This window comes from Arvicola amphibius, chromosome 5 (genome assembly GCF_903992535.2).
Source record: "Arvicola amphibius chromosome 5, mArvAmp1.2, whole genome shotgun sequence".
NCBI lineage: Eukaryota > Metazoa > Chordata > Mammalia > Rodentia > Cricetidae > Arvicola > Arvicola amphibius.
The window spans coordinates 129,280,603-129,297,268 of NC_052051.1; the positions used below are offsets into that span (position 1 = coordinate 129,280,603).

A 16,666-nucleotide genomic window follows, 5' to 3' on the forward strand; every position below is an offset into this window, starting at 1 on the left:
ATAGGTTCTTCCCCAATTTCCAGAGATTTACCTTTGAAAGTTAAATTAGCTTTATATTCTAAGGGTGAAGATTACTTATTCAGATAACATCGCAGTTACCTTCTTAAGAATTGTAAGCTTGCTTATATTTTCTGTAGTTTTTGTAGCTTATAGTGATTTTGTGTTTGAAACAGTATAATATGATGGGTTGAGAACTCTTATTTCTAAGAGTTTTTTTGACTTGATATTTCTTGGCTTGTAGTAGAATTTATCAGTTATGTCTTATATTTAGGTAAGGTTTCATTTGTAAGATTGTATTAAAATGTTTAATATCTATTATACACACACACACACACATAAAACAAAAAAATGAAATGTATGCCCTGGCAATGCTGAAGTATGCATGGGCAGCCCGTATGTGGTGGTTCTGTTGAACTTGTTCATATTGGCTTTCATGGTCTAAGTTGATGAGGATGACTGACTAGGTCTCTTCCTCGAGAGAGCAGCAGATCTCATTACATATGGTTATGACCCATCATGTGGTTGCTGCTGGAAATTGGACCTAGGACCTTTGGAAGAGAAGCTAGTGTTTTTTTTTTTTTTTAAATATTTATTTATTTATTATGTATACAATATTCTGTCTGTATGTTGGCAGGCCAGAAGAGGGCACCAGACGTCATTACAGATGGTTGTGAGCCACCATGTGGTTGCCGGGAATTGAACTCAGGACCTCTGGAAGAGCAGCCAGTGCTCTTAACCACTGAGCCATCTCTCCAGCCCGAAGCTAGTGTTCTTAATCGCCGAGCAATCTCTCCAGATATACATACTTACACACATGCATGCATGCATACATACATACATGCATACATACACAAACATATATAGTATATAATACACATGCACACACATAAATGAAGACAGATAAGTAGTCAGAATCCAGAATCCAGAATATGAACATAGATGATCAGCTGAGTTTTGAGAGTAATGCAAATACAGTTTAGGGGGCAGGGAAAATCTTGTCAAAATTTAGAATAGCCGAATTGTCATTATTGACCAAAATGGATCTATTATTTTACTCTATACCTAAAGCAAAAATAAATCTACTTCAATGTGTATAATAGGTTTAAATATAAGAACCCAAATGGTAAAATCTGTAGTTACAAAAATAGAAAATCTGTGTTCCCAAGACCTAATCAGAAATATTTTGAATTGGCCATAAGCCAGTAGGAATTGTAAGAGGGAAATTTTGCAATAAATTATACTTCATGAAAATAGAAAATACACAGTTCATGAATGATTTACAATAGTAACATTTGACGTTCAAGAGCATCAGTCATCAGTAAAATACTGTTAATCCATAGTAAGCTTATATGTCATAGCAATTGGCCTGGATAAAATATAAAAGACTGACGATACTAAACTTTTAAAAGTCTGGCAATCTCATATTGCTGGTGGAGATCGGAAACGGCACAATCTCTCCACACTGTACTTTAGAACCAGTGTCCCATGAAGCTGCGTATGCACTGCCACATGATGTTGTGATGGACTCCTAAGTATTTCCTCAAGTTGAAAGAAAATGGGTGGTCATACCAAGACTCAGAATGTTCATGATATCGTCCTCCCACAAGAGCTGCACTTACTTAGGTGAATAGGCAGATTTATTGTGGTTGTCTTCATGAAAAGCAATGAGCTCTTGATGCATGGAGCTCTATGCAAAGCATGGTGAAGGAATCAGATAGGAATCTGTATTGTATAAAATACCGTATGAAAAGAATCTAATCTATAATGACAGAGCAGGTAAGTGGGATCCTCGGGCTAGAGGTTGGAGGTGGAAAGGGAAATTAAATAGCAGAGCTATTTCAAGTCTCCGAGAAATTTCTTGATCGTAGTGATAGCTATGCAGGTGTGGTGTCAAGGGTATATTTTACTACAGTGAGCAAAGCTTTTCCCTCTAGTAATTATCAAACCTGACTGTACTTCACTATCATCTACAAGCTTTTCAAATGCACCTACCTCTGCTCCACCACATACAACAAGTCAGTTACTAGCAAGAGGCCAGCTTCTTTGAACTTGTAAAAGTTCCCACAGTGCTTTCAGTTCTCATCTGGAGTTTGTAAACAATATTTTCTTTATATTACTTTTCCTTTTTAAGTCTCCGAGACCCTAAGCCATTTTACTGGGTTTTGAGAATAAAGAGCTCTCCTATAACTTGCCGTCTTGGAAAATGATAGAAACTGATTAACAGTATAAGCATTATTTGTAAACTCAAGCAAGTGCTGTGGGAACGCAAGGTAGAAGTTCATTTTGCTGCAGATCAGTACAGGGAAGTTTGTTTTTCTGGAAACATTGAGCATTGTTCAGATAATACACAATAAGATGGCTCATTTGAGAAACTTATCTTGCATGCTGCACTTTCTTAAGTATTTTTCTTCTCATTTGTATTTTAAAAATCTCGTCGTATTTTAAAAATCAAGGAATCTCAATTTTTCAGTGACAATATTAAAATATTTTTGTGTCTGTCAGAGTCTTAGTCTGTTACTGTCAGTCATTTATATTCTACATATTTTATTACCAAAACAAGAAAACAAAAACCTTAAAATGACAGTTGTAGTAGCGCTTGGGGAAACAAATATTAGTAAAGGAGTTATTAGTGTTGCTGTGTCTGACATGATTGTTATGTGGTTGCAATACTAATTCTGTTTATTGTTAATAGAGAATGTGTGATATGGAACTTTGGTCCTTCTATGTGTTTTGGAAATTCAGAGTTAATGCTAAGCACTTTCAGCTCCAGGGTTTCTCATACTCTGTAGCATGTTCTGCTCTGACTTTTTAAGATGGATCTATAGGATACAGAGATCTCAGTTTGACCATTTAGCCCCCTTTCCATTCATTCACCTCTTAAGTTCCATGGATAGGCATCTAAACAGGTAAATAAATTTTCAGTAGCACTGAAGATATCATATGGTATATTTTAAAGATGACGATCTGTAGAAAGAATTTATATATGATTTTGGTATTTATAAATAGTAAATCCGTATTTTGCATTTATGTCATAAATTTAGAAATAATCTCCATTTTTGCATATTTCACTGGTAAGAGAAAGTGAAATTTCCTATTCTCCTCTATTTCAGAGCAGAGTAGAAGAGATGACTTAGAAGCTTTAGGGCATATGTTCATGTACTTCCTGAGAGGCAGTCTTCCTTGGCAAGGCTTAAAGGTAATTAATTTTTGTGTTTCTTTATTGGAGTTCATAAAATCTTAATGTGTATTAAGACCTTCTGTTACAACTAAATAGTTTTTAAAACACCACATTCTTGCACTCCTCTTTCCACTTTAGGCTGACACATTAAAAGAGAGGTATCAGAAAATTGGCGACACGAAACGAGCCACACCAATAGAAGTGTTGTGTGAAAATTTCCCAGGTAATGGACAATGATAAACTTCATGAATTGAAATGTGCTTATGCATAAAGAAGGCTAATTTTCATTGCTTAAGTTTATAAGTACTTTTTTGTATACATTGAAAAACAGGAGCACTATAGAAATGTGATTTAAAAGTTGTCAACAATTACTGCATAGATCACAGAAAGTTTGTATATTTGTCCACAAGATGACATTATATGAAGAAAATTCCATCTTTTAATTACCCGAAGACTGACTAAAGCCATGTTTTCTTCAATGATTCATTCTTAATAAGTTGAAATACATGCCGAAGAATATGTGATATCATTTAGTGCACTGTTAGTTGTTTGAATCTCAATGTCAAAGTTGTTAAAAAAATTACTTTTATTTTTTTAAGTAAAAAAATATTCTATTTTTAAAGTACTATAAAATCTTACTGATTTTACCAATTTTATGGAAATTTTATATTAGTGTATACATTTTGAAAGTAATTCTCCTCAGAAGCAAAAATAAGGTTTTTTAGTCCTAAGTTAAGAAATTGTTTGTTAGATAGAAGCTTGTTGAGTAACCCAGGCCTGTCTGTGGCCTTGCTTTGTTCCCTGGTCTGGCCTGGGATTTGCTGCCTTCCTGCTTCAGCCTCCTGAGTGGCCTGTACCACAAAGCTTAGCTGTTGGTAATTACTAAATATATGATGTTATTTGCATCGCAACATGAAGTATAAAGAATATTAACTCATTCAAGTTGGAGGTCTTATATCACTTTGTATTCATGGCTCTTCTGTGTAATGGTTTCATAATAATAAAGTCAGTGTTCTGAAAGAAATAGCATATGTTTCTTTATTCACTGTCAGTAAACTTTATTTTCTCTCTTGATGTAACTTCTATAAATGGCAGATTAAGCAATATTGGTGACAGACCTAGAAGTTTTAGGTCTAGATAGATTGAGTGGCTGTATTATGAAGCTTATAAGCAATTTTCCGGGAAAAAATGGAGGTGCTAATATAATTAACCCTGTAATTATACAGCAAGTGGAATAACGAGAAAGTCTCTCTTTGAGGAAAGTTACCAGGGCACTATGTTACATATGAATTAGTGGGATCAGAGGTGCAGCGAAATCTTCATGTCTGAGATTTCAGCACTGGTAACCTACTGTTTCTTTGTATAATGTTGGGAAACTTTTTTTTTTTAACTAGTTAACAATTTTACCCAGATTTTTGTTTTTCTTTACTTTTAAAATTATAAACTTAAAAGCCGGATGGTAGTGACACACACCTTTAATCCCAGCACTCGGGAGGCAGAAGCAGGCAGATCTCTTGTGAGTTTGAGGCCAGCCTGGCAAGAGCTAGTTCCAGGATAGGCTCCAAAGCTACAGAGAAACCCTCTCCCGAAAAAACAAACTAACTAAATAAATTTTATATATATATAAAATTTTATATGCATATATATATGCATAGAAATTTATTACCCAACTGTTTGATTAGAAATTAAAAGAAAACTCTTAATGTGTTCTTGCATCAGATTTTTTTGAGATGACTTCACTTGTTTTGCTAGTTCAGTTGGTTAAATATAGCTCACGGTGAAGATTAGAAATTTTGTTGCATGTTAGTAAGTTAGTGTGTGTTGCTAATGCGGAAGGAAACACAGAAAACTAGTGCAGATGCTTCATGTGAGCTAGTTCTAGCAGTGGTTTGAGTAAATTTTAAAATATGCATGAAGTATGCCTTGTGATTAGACAGTTGTATCATTGAGCCATTAATTCACCCTCTAGTACAACTCAAGATATCTATTAAAATATTTAAAAAATGTTTTAACCTTTGGTAATAAGTGTTGCAAACAACTAAATGACTCACTTCCTTTCCTCTTGTTTCCATTCTCCCTTTCTTTCCCCCTTTTTAAATTTCTCTATAGTTGAAAATTTTAAATTGAAATAGGATTTTGTTAACTTTTATTGAGTATTATAGAGTTACATAGTCAGAATAACTTTTATTTCCTTTCTAGAAGAAATGGCAACATATCTTCGTTATGTACGAAGGCTAGATTTTTTTGAAAAGCCAGACTATGATTACCTAAGAAAACTTTTTACCGACCTGTTTGATCGCAAAGGATATATGTTTGATTATGAATATGACTGGATTGGTAAACAGTTGGTAGGTACTTTATGCTGTTAAAGTAAAAGATTATTTGTGATATTTTAATAGTACAGAATATTTCCATTGAAGATTGAGAACAGTTTGTAAGGAATTCCTTTTATTTCTTGTTTGGGGACATTTCTTTGTGGTCATCATACTTGGAATTTTATATAAGCTCTGCTACTGGATTTTCTGCTTTTCATAAAAGGGTGATGAGTTATTTTGGACTTTCTATCTTAATTTGTTTTTAATATTAAATGTGATATTTCTATATAGTATTCTTATGGTAATATAGTATTGCTACTTCTCTATAATAACCTATGTTCTGCTTTAATCAAAATTAAGAATTTTAAAAGCTTCTGAGTCAAAATATTAAATATCTAATTTTGTTATTTAAGTAGTATTTTTTAAATTTGTAATAATGTTTTTTATTTATATATTAGCATTGGATATGAGATTTAAAAATACATATTTATTTTTAATGTGAGAAAGTACCTTAAAATTAATAAAAACAGTAGAAGACCCTTCCTATATACAAAAGTCAATACACTGAAAAGTGTTTAAATGTCTTAAAAATACTTTAAAAAGTAACTGTGGTCTTTTTACTTTACCCTAAAAGCTTTTATCAATTGCTTGAGAACAGTGTTGCCTCTTGAAGACTTAATTTACTTAGCAATATCATTTATTGATTCATTGATTCTTTTAAGCAGCTAATGAAACTGTTGTAGATGGGACTTCTGAAGCAGGCCATTCCAGCAGTAATTGTTGTTTTCTTGTAGCCTACTCCAGTGGGTGCCGTTCAGCAAGACCCTGCCCTGTCATCGAACAGAGAAGCACACCAACACAGAGATAAGATGCAGCAGTCTAAAAATCAGGTTTGCTGTCCTTTGGATATGAAATCTCTACTTTCATTATTGAAATGCACATTTTTCTTCAATGGGTCACACATTATACACACATGAAAGGATTGAAAGTACTTGTGTTTTCAGAAAGCTTTTAGTTTGCCATTAATTTCAGAATTATTACCAGTTCCTAATTCACGCTACGAATTAGTCAAAGCCAAGCAATGTTTGGTCCTGTTAGGATGGAAGTGTTAAATTATCCCAGCTTTTGCTCTTTCTCTCTGTAGTTAATTCAGTGGGTTATTTATTGAATTTCTGCTGTTTAAATGATCTCTTTTTTTATTCATATGTTGAGAAATACAGAGGCAAAAAAGACAATCTGTAGAAGTGCTTTAACCCGAGTGACTGAGTGGTGCTTAGCTAGAGCTCACTCGTCCTTGGAAGCAGACGAACACGAATGTGTTTTCACTCTGCATAAATTAGTTTCCTAAGCCCTATTTTCTCAACTATTAAGTAGTGGTAATACTTGCTAACTTCTAGAATATAATTTTTAATTAGAATTCTAATAGAATAAAATAAAATAGAATATAAATTCATTCTCAGTAAATCTGAACTCAAGGATGGTGTTGTTCTTATGAATTTTACATTAAATGCACAGATGATTTTGAAGTAGAATAAACTATCACTTGGAGTATATGCTTGGAATATACCACTTGGAAGATATGCTATATGCATTTCCATATCTAATATAGAAAATGTTGTTTCTTGTCATAAACCTGCAGAGTAAGTGGACTTCTTTTAGGCAAATAATGGAATAAAGACATCTTAAGAGTAGTGAGCAGAAGACAGGAAAAAAGAGAGGAGAAAAGAGAAAAAGGGGTGGGGAGAGAGAAGAAAGACAACAGAAAAGTAAAAAGCTAAAAATCAAGAGGTTATTTGTTTTAGGAGTATAGGTCAGTCTAATTTGCTTGGAACAGAGCATAAATTAGAGATAAGGCATGTAAGAGTGATTTGAAATAAGAGTAGGATTGCGAGTGAAGAGTTCATGTTTCCTGGGGACAGGCATGGGCAGCTGTTGAAAACTTCAGCAGTTCACATCTCTTTTGCAAGAAGATTCTCTTTTTATTTAGATTCTATCTTGCCTCTATTTCACTTCATTTATCCCGTTAAAGTCCAAGTAATGGTTAAACAAGATGAAGACTAAAGGCTAAAATATACCATTCATTAAAACATATAGCTGGACAAAAGCTCACTTTAGGGCATAGTTAACAATATCTATGGTATAGCTGATTTAGAAAGATTTGGTTTTAGAGTTTGACACAGAAAAAACCACACATGAAAAGTCTCATGAACTAATCAACTATAAGTAGAGTTAGTTGATAACTTGAACAACCTGACAAGATAACTATGTAAGTATAGGGCTCGGAAGTTGAGAGCTGGTGTTTCTGTTTTCTAAACTAGAGTTGATTTCTTGGATGTTCCTGGAGGAGTCTCAGTGATTGGTACTCCCTAAACTCCTACGCCCAATTTCTTGTAGTAAAGCTTTGTAGTAAAGGACACCTTCAATGTTGAATTGCTTTATAACTTAAATACTTTTAAGCTTCTAACTTCCTACTTATCACAGACATAGATCTTTTAATATAAACTCTCTAAGGGTGGGGTCTGTATTTTCTTTGTAGTTCTTTTTGCCCCAAATGCAGGGAAGATTTTCTATGTATGTGTAATGTTTCAGTAAATCCTTTGGGATAGGGCTGTGTATGGGATTTGAGACCTGAATATACAGTCTCCTCATTAAAGAAAAGTTATGTGCATAGAAAAAGTTCAAAATATCTTTGCATCAGTTATGTTTTTGTTTTGTTTTGTTTGTTTTATGACAGACCCCATGGTTCACAGTCCAAAAGAGGAAAAGCATGAGTTCCTTAAAAGGGCTGAACATTGTAATGACTGCAGACAGAGCAGTCAGTGGTTGAAGTTCAGGGGAGCTACAGTTACATATAATATGTTAGGTACGTGTTAGTGTTTATGCAGAAAGAGTTCACATAGGTTTTTAATATTTTCTTACAGAGGTCTGTCACCAGCTGCCACAGATACCTGTCTCGTTTTTAGCATCTTTTTCATTTTCAGATTTTGATTTCCTATAATTTATTTAAATGTCAGCTCCCAGTCCACTAATTCTGGCTGTGCAGTTCGCGAGTGATGAAAAGACAGAACTCTCACAGTGGTTTTGATGGCAGACTTCATGCCATGGCCTATGTAATTTTGCACTATACAGTTTAATTTAGGAAGCTTACTCCCAGAATGTTTTTTTTTCATGTCCTTCTACTTATATTTAACGTCTGTTTTAGAAAGGGTTACTCTGGCCTCCGGTGTACTTAGGCTTCCTTTAGCTGAGCATATTTGGCACTTTGTGGCAAGGTTTTGTGGAATTCGGTAGAAAAAGAAAAACACAAGCACTAGAGACTTTAGGATATTCATAGTTAGTGTCAGGAGCTTGGTACCATTATTGAAGCTGACTCTGGCTGAAATTGCCACTGTGCTCTTTGCTAGGTCTGTGACCTCAAGACGGTGTTGAATGTCAATGTCTTTATCCATGAAATGCAGATTTTATCTAACATTACTAATTCAAGAACCAAACTTTAAGAACTCTCCCTTCTGTCAGTGTTTTCTGCGTGTTCCTGAAATAGAGAAATTGCAATTAAGAAGCCATTCTGATTTTACTAGTCTAATACTAGTAGCCTATTCTTATTCCCATAGAGATTTACCAAGCCATCTCAGAAACTCCAAAATTTTCAGTCTGTTTCATTAAAGAAGGCTCTTTAATTAGACCCAAGTTTTTAAAAAATTAAAGCCACAAAGAGATTGTGGGATTATGATTTTTAAAAATGTTGTTTTGTTATAGTCTCATAGTATTGTGCATAGTGCTTTTTACTTTTCCAAGACCTTTTCTGTTTTCTCCTGTTATATCTGCAGTAGAAACAGAGTACAATAAAAGAGAGAAACATCTCCTAGGATCTCAACCTTTTAAGGATTTTTTTCTCACATGCTAAAAGTAGTTCCCATGGGAGAAGCTGTGCGGACTCTGTAAGACAGCACGGCGGCTCGCAGTGCGCTCATGTCAGTCTGCTCCCTGGCTCGTGGATAATTCCTTATGAACTTGTGGGATCTATGGCTTCCCAAAATTTCTACTTCTAAAATTTTATGATTCTAACTTCTTTTTATTGCTGACCATTACTCAATTTATCAAAAAAAATATCTTTCATCTTCAGAGATAAATAACTATGTATGATTCAGAATAGAAAGGATATTTTAAATTTCCTTTTTTACATTTGTTTTGTATATTATAAGGATGAGATGTTTAACATATTGGGTTTTTCTTCTTCCATGCATGCCACATGCATTAAATAAATGGCAGTCGGCAGACCACAGGGCAGCTTGGGACTCTCAGCAGGCAAATCCCCATCATTTGAGAGCTCACCTTGCAGCAGACAGACATGGTGGCTCGGTACAGGTATTTTCTGATTTTTGCATGAGTGATTATTCCCCAGATTTATACAACTAACCTTTTTTTGAGCTCATGGCATGATACTCTATCCTTATGAAAGCTTGTTGCCGAATTCTATCCATAATTCTATTTCTTTGTTACTTAACCAAAACCAAAGTTAACATGGTCCAGGAAGACCACTAAGGATGCTACACTTTAGTGTGCCGTGGTTTATTTTTTGCAAGTACATCTAACAGTATTTAAGTCATATCACGGCAAGTTATAAAAAAATGAGTGTGGTTAAGTATGCATTGAGCTAGATTTTTAAATGTAAAGTTTAGTATTTTTATTAATGCTTTAAATAAAACATTTACAAAACTTTCTCCCCTTTTACTGTCTTTGCTTCCTTCAAGTTTCATTCATAGATATCTGAACTTTTTCATCTGTACTACTTGGCCCTGTTTGCACTGCTGTGCTATACATTCATACTCAGTAAGCTGTAGTTTCTACACCTTTAAAGCACGTCGGCCAGCAGCTGCTCACCACTGTCCTGGCCGCCAGGTATAACTATTTAGGTGTGATTATAGAGACTGCAGCCTTATAGGGCTTTACAGTGGCTCCTTAAGGCAATCTGAATACTAGCTCAGAGTAACTGATGACTTCTGTCACAACCTGTTTCAATTTGAAAACCTTATGTTTTGGTCTCGTTCCTCTGCATATTTCTGCTTGAACAATTTTCCATCATATTTGATCAATTTTGCATTCTTTTTAATTCATTATTAATCAACATAATCTATATTGAATCATTTTTATTTAAATTCTAAAAATCAGTTCAAAATTAAGCCTTAGGAGCTATCTTGTTTTCCTCACTGTTACATTTTAAAGTATGTAACTACCCATTTATATATAAAAATATATAGATTTTTAGTAATATGCAGTAAAAATATTTGAATAGTTATATGAACTCAGGAGTGACAGACACAGGCAGGAGTGCCTGTATTCATATCATTGGAGAAGCTAAGTGAGCAAAGTATGTTTAATCTGCATAAAATGTTTACCCATATTTTTGCTTGCTTCTGAGTCCTTTTGCTTGTGCTATGCTACATGTTTTGCTAGTGCTCAGGGAGATCTGCAGCAGTGAAGGCTCTAATAGAAATCTGTCTTGCCATTTATAGGGTTATTTTGAATCTGTTTTTCTGGCCTGTTGCTTCTCTTATGTGTTTCCCAGGATGAATTATTTTGATGTTGTTCCATCACATTGGCAGTAGTGCTGTTTTCCCTTAGAGTGCTTGTACTTTTTTCCTGTCTCTCCCAAACTTTTCTGTCTGTTGAGACTCCTTCCAGCTTCATTCTATTCTGTGTGATCAGTTTACCCAGTAGAATTCTAGTAGGAGAATGAATGCATAGATCAAAATAAGAAATTATGCTCTTTTTTATTGATTTCTTTTCTCTCCTATCTTTTTTTTTACATTTTTTCTTTTTCTTTTTACATCCCAACCAGTTTTCCCTTACTCCGCTGTCTTTTCAATCATAAACTGACTTAATACAGTAAACATTTTCAAAAGTTTAATGAGTAATTTACTAATACCTCAAGTATGTCATTGCCAGAATTATATCCCACTGCAAAATAATGTATTTATTACACTTGCAAATTATCTTATGAACATTCAGAATTACTTGAATTATTATGATTATATATACTTAGACTAATGAAAATGTAATTAAAACTAATGAAATGAAAGTACCTAAAGGCTAACTATTGTGATTATTATTATTGAGTACTATAGCTGATCCTAAATCAGGGTAGAAAGGGAAGCAATGTGTTATTCTCATGGTCTTATAAAGGGAAGTGGTGCAGAGATTTTTAAGAACCTTTTTTAAGAGGTTTGTTTTGGCCTCTTGAAGGATCAAATGGTGTGTGTGCGCGCACGCGCGTGCGTGCATGTGTGTGTGTGTGTGTGGGTGTGTGTGTGTAAAATCTTAGCACATTAGGCAAGAGCTCTAATATGATGCTGCAAGCCCAGCCTTAGCAGTTACCTTTGACAGACTTTTCCTAGTCAGTGATAACCCCCATTACTGTAGTTTTTTTTATGTGGAACAGTAAAGCACTATTAACATTCTAGGTTGTTTAGAGTTGACCATCATGGAATTTCTTGAAGTTTTGACTTAAAGAAAGATAGTGCTTATTTCTTGTGTGTGGTGATACACGTGTTCAAATGATTGTGTGCCCATGTGCATACATGGAGAAGCTGAGCCATATTCCTACCCCTGATGATCTTTTAATAGATGCTGAGTAGCAGAGTCTAAACTTGAACTTTCTCCTGTCCTGATTAATTATAATTTAACAGACCAGATATACATGTTACCAAAATGATGATACTGTTGTTGAGTACAATAGATTTGGTTCAATTTTTGTATGCTGTATTATTTATCAGTGAAAGGAGGATGATATTAACAATATTTTCACCTTGATTTCGCTGTGAAAATTTTGTAAAAAGTATTTTATAGAGAGACTGAGGTTTCCAAAGTGCTAAGTACAATTGATTACTTTTTAAATCAGTGAAGTTACATTTTATTCATTTCATAAAACTGAAGAATAAAGACATAACCAAGAGAAAACATTGTCAAATTCACTTTCTTTTTTATATTTAGTGAAATATAAAAATATGTAGCTATTTATTCAATAAACTCTTTCTGCTAGAAGAATGAAGAATAAATTAGTATATCTGAAGATGTTATTTTGAGTCTGTTCTTGCCTGTGTCTGTTTTGGAAAGCCACTGGATTTAGTGTGCCTGTCTCTGTTAGTCCATAGAACTATTGCAATAGATATGACTGGGAAAGAGACGTACCCACTCATAATTTTGGCCCTTTATTATTTAGAAATATTTATGTAAGTTACTGTTACTTTGTTACAAACTGTTAGTTTGTGATAGTTACTGCTCTAGACTCATGAAGTGAAAAGAAGAATGGAGAGACAGGAGACTGTGATAGGTAGGTAGCAGAGTGCTAGGAGAATATTCAGAGAAACAAACCTAACATGGCCTGAATTAATGATTCAAATTTTCATGTAAAAAAATACTCTGAATACAAAAGTATCAGTGGTGATTATCAGCTGAAGAAGGCGTAGGGAAAAGAGGAGTGTCTCAGGCAGAGAAAACAGCATGCATAAAGTTGGTGAGGAGAGAGATACACTTAAGAATTGAACTCAGTAGATAGGGGTGTTGGTAAGAATTGAAACTGGGAGGCCTGTGGGTTGTAAATTAAAGATATACTAGTCCTTGTTATTAGTTTTGTATTTTATTCTGAAGATACTGGGGAAACATAAAGAGGATTATGTAAAGCTAGTCATAGTGGTGCATGCTTGTAACCTCAGCCAGAGACAGCATCCCTAGGAAAGCTAATCAGCTAGACTAACTAGATTAATGAGCTCTGGATTCAGCAAAAGACCACTTTCTCAACAAAGAAACTGGAGAACAATTAAAAAGATACCTGATGTCAACTTCTGGCCTCTAGATATGTGGGAAAACATATACACAATCATGCACACCACCCTCATACATGCAAAACACACACACACACACACACACACACACACACACACACATACACACACACACACACACACACAAAATCTGTTGTCTATGTCTTTCTCATTTTCCTGGTTTGTTTGTTTGGTGATGTGCATTTGTGATGGTTACATAGGTGGCTGTTATGAATACTTGGTCAGTAAGCATAGGTGCTCAGGTACCTGTAGTATTCTAACTCAGATTCCTGTGGGTATGTACTTAGAAGTGGTACAGTTAGATCATGTGCTAATTCTATTTTTGATTTTTGAAAAATACTCATCTTGGTTTTTACACTGGTTGCACTACTTTACGGGCCCCAGAGGAGTATAAGGGTTCCTTCCTCCCGAGCCCGTCCTTATTAGCTAATTGTGTTGGGTTTTTGCTTTCTTTTCTTTTCGTTTTTCTTTTAAGACATGATTTCACTGTGTAGACACAGGCCAGCAGCCTCAAACTCTCAGAGTTCTACCTGCTTTTGCCTCTACCCTGCCTGGCCTTGTTTACTTGATCCTAGTGGGTTCAACTCAAGATGAGATGGAGTTTTGATGTGCTTTTCAGTCACTGTTTCCTGACAGCTAAGGGTTTTTGGTACTTTTCCTATGTTTATTAATCATTTGTATTTTCTTGTTTTTAAAAATGTATTGATTTGCAGTTCATTGATAGGATGATCTGAGCTTTTGGTCTAATTTTTTTAGGTTTTTTAAAATATAGATTCTAGATACTGACCCTCATTCAGGTGCATAATTGACAAGCATTTTCTCATGCAGGCTGTCTCTCTATTCTGCCAGTTTTCTTTTCTATGCAGAAGACTGACAGTTATTGGATGTTTATTTCTTGAACTGTTTTCCCTTTCTTTCCTTGTGCAGTTTCATGACTTTAGATTTAACATTGTCTTTTAATCCATTTTAATTGATTTTTGTGCAGAGTTATTGATATAGATCTATTCTTATTCTTCTGCATGCAAACAAGCAGTTTTCTAAGCACTGTTTTTGGAAAAGGCTGTCTTTACCCCAGTGTCTGCTGTGGCTGTGTGCATTCATTTCTGGACCTTTTATTCTGTCCCACTGGTTTGTGTGTACATTTTTTTGCCAGCACACTGCTGTTTTTATTACTAATCCTTGTAGTATAATTTGACATCTGTACCCCCACCACTGCTCTTAGTGCTTGTGATTACTGTGGCCATTTGAGGCCTTCAAGCTTCCGTATGAGTTTTAAAACTTTTCTCTTTCTGTCAAGACTGTCATTGAAATTTTGTTGGAGATTACATTGAACTTCCAACATTTTGGGTCATATAACCATTTTAATAATACTGCTTTTGTGAATTTATGATTATGGGAATTCTTTCCATTGTCTAAGCTTCTTAAATTTCTTTATAAATTTTTCATTGTAGTTTTTCATCTTTTTGCTTAGTTTTATGACTAGATATTTTTGCTTTGAAGCACTTGTGAAAGAAGTTTTTCCTTTTTTTTCTCAACAACTTTGTTATTGTATAAAAGAACTACTGATTTGAGTGTGGATTATGTACCCTGCTACATTGCTGAAATTGTTTCATAGAGTAAGAATTTCTACTAGAATCTTTAAGGTCTTTTGAAGTATAGAGGAACTCTGTTGTCTGCAAATGGGGGTAATTTGATTTCTTCCTTTCCTGTTTGTATGCCTTTTTATTTCTTTTAGTTGCTGAATTGATCTATCCAAAACTTTAAGCACTGTATTGAATAGAAGTAGAGTTACCAGACATCTTTATCTCGTTCATAATCGTGTTTAGAGGAAATGTGTTCAGTTCTTTCAATTTAGTATAATGTTTGATATTTATAATTTTTATGATGTTGAGGGATGCTCCTTATATTCCTTGTTTGTTCAGAAATTTTATTATAAAGAGACACAGAACTATGTTAAAAGTCTTTTCTACATTTAGTAAGATTGTCAATGATTTCTTTTCCCAAGTATATTACGTATAGTGCTGCATTTATTTTATATGTATATAGTAAATCTTTCATACATTTCCTGTAATGAAGTAAATTTAATCATGGAGTATTCTTTTTAATATTTTTCAATTCAATTTTATAAGTATTTTATTGAGAATTTTCACATGTATGTTTATCGAGGAAATTGATTGACACTTTCCTTCTTCTGTTGTTTCCTTATCTGTTTTTGGTATCTGTAACATTTTCTTCAAAAATTAATTTGGGGTAGTTTTTCTTCCTTTTCTGTTTTAGAAAAGTATTTGAGAAACACCAGTGTTCATTTGTTCTTAGTCCTGGGAGAATTCAGTAGTGAGTCCCTCCAGTCCTGAGCATTTCGTTGTTAGGAGACTATCACTGCTTCTATCTTGTTGCCTATTTATGTTGTTTAAATCCTCCTGATTTAATTTTTGTAGATGGTACTATATAAATATAATTTACTCATTTCTTCTAGACATTCCATCATTTTAAAATAGAGGTTTTCAGAGCATTCCCCAAGGATTCTCTTGATTTCATTGTTATCGTAAGGTTCACCTTTTCATCTCTAATTTTATATTTTGCTCTTCTATCTCTTTGTTTTGATTAATTTGGCCAAAGGTTTGTCAATCTTATTTATATTTTCAAAGAAGCAACTCCTTTGTTTCATTGATACTTTGTCTCATCCTCTTAATCTCTTCTTTTATTACTTCTTATCTTAGCTGAGGCTTCTACCCCATGAATGTTTAGTTTGTTTTCTTGATCAAGTCCTAGAATTTTTTCATGTTGTCTGTCATGCTTGCTTATTTTTTCTTCATTTATGTTTGAATGTAGTATTTCTTCAGCTTTTCTATGTTCTTTCTCCAGCTTTGCCTGGTCTATGGTGATGCTTTCTACCATTTACCTGAGTTCCAGAGTCCCCATCACCTGCCCTACTGATTCTCTGTTCCTGCTGGCCTTCTTGAAGGTTGCTGAGTTTTGTGTCTGCATCTTGGATTGATTTTCTTACTGTGGACTTGATCTTCTAGGAGCCATTTGTTGCCTTTAGAAGTAGATTCTGGATTCTTTTATCTGACATTTCAACTGTTTCAGTGGCTTATGGTCTCCTGTCTTTACTGTGCTGCCTTGCCTTTTTGTTTGTCTTGTGACTGCTGTGTCTGCTGCTTCTCTCTGCGTTTGTATTTCAGGTTGTTCTTAAGGAGCAGCTCCTTTGACCTCAACCCCAGTACTATTCAAAGAGTAGAAAACATACTGATTAACAGCAGCAATTAAAAAATATGTGTGGTATAGAAATGTACTTAGTATCAGTTAAAGCCCCCTGATGCACACTACCA

General features: G+C 34.3%; 1 protein-coding gene across 4 annotated transcripts in view; it reads left to right on the forward strand.

Moving 5' to 3' along the window:
- Positions 1-16,666, forward strand: part of Csnk1g3 (casein kinase 1 gamma 3) — an 89,627-nt gene that overhangs the window by 57,752 nt on the left and 15,209 nt on the right. For 2 of the 4 annotated variants that reach the window (XM_038330675.2, XM_038330677.2), the window contains exons 7-10: positions 3,111-3,196; positions 3,317-3,401; positions 5,378-5,526; positions 6,288-6,383. In XM_038330675.2, coding sequence (XP_038186603.1) covers positions 3,111-3,196; positions 3,317-3,401; positions 5,378-5,526; positions 6,288-6,383 — 416 coding nt within the window. The remainder of the gene's footprint in view (positions 1-3,110; positions 3,197-3,316; positions 3,402-5,377; positions 5,527-6,287; positions 6,384-16,666) is intronic. The other 2 variants (XM_038330676.2, XM_038330678.2) reach the window with 1 other exon arrangement.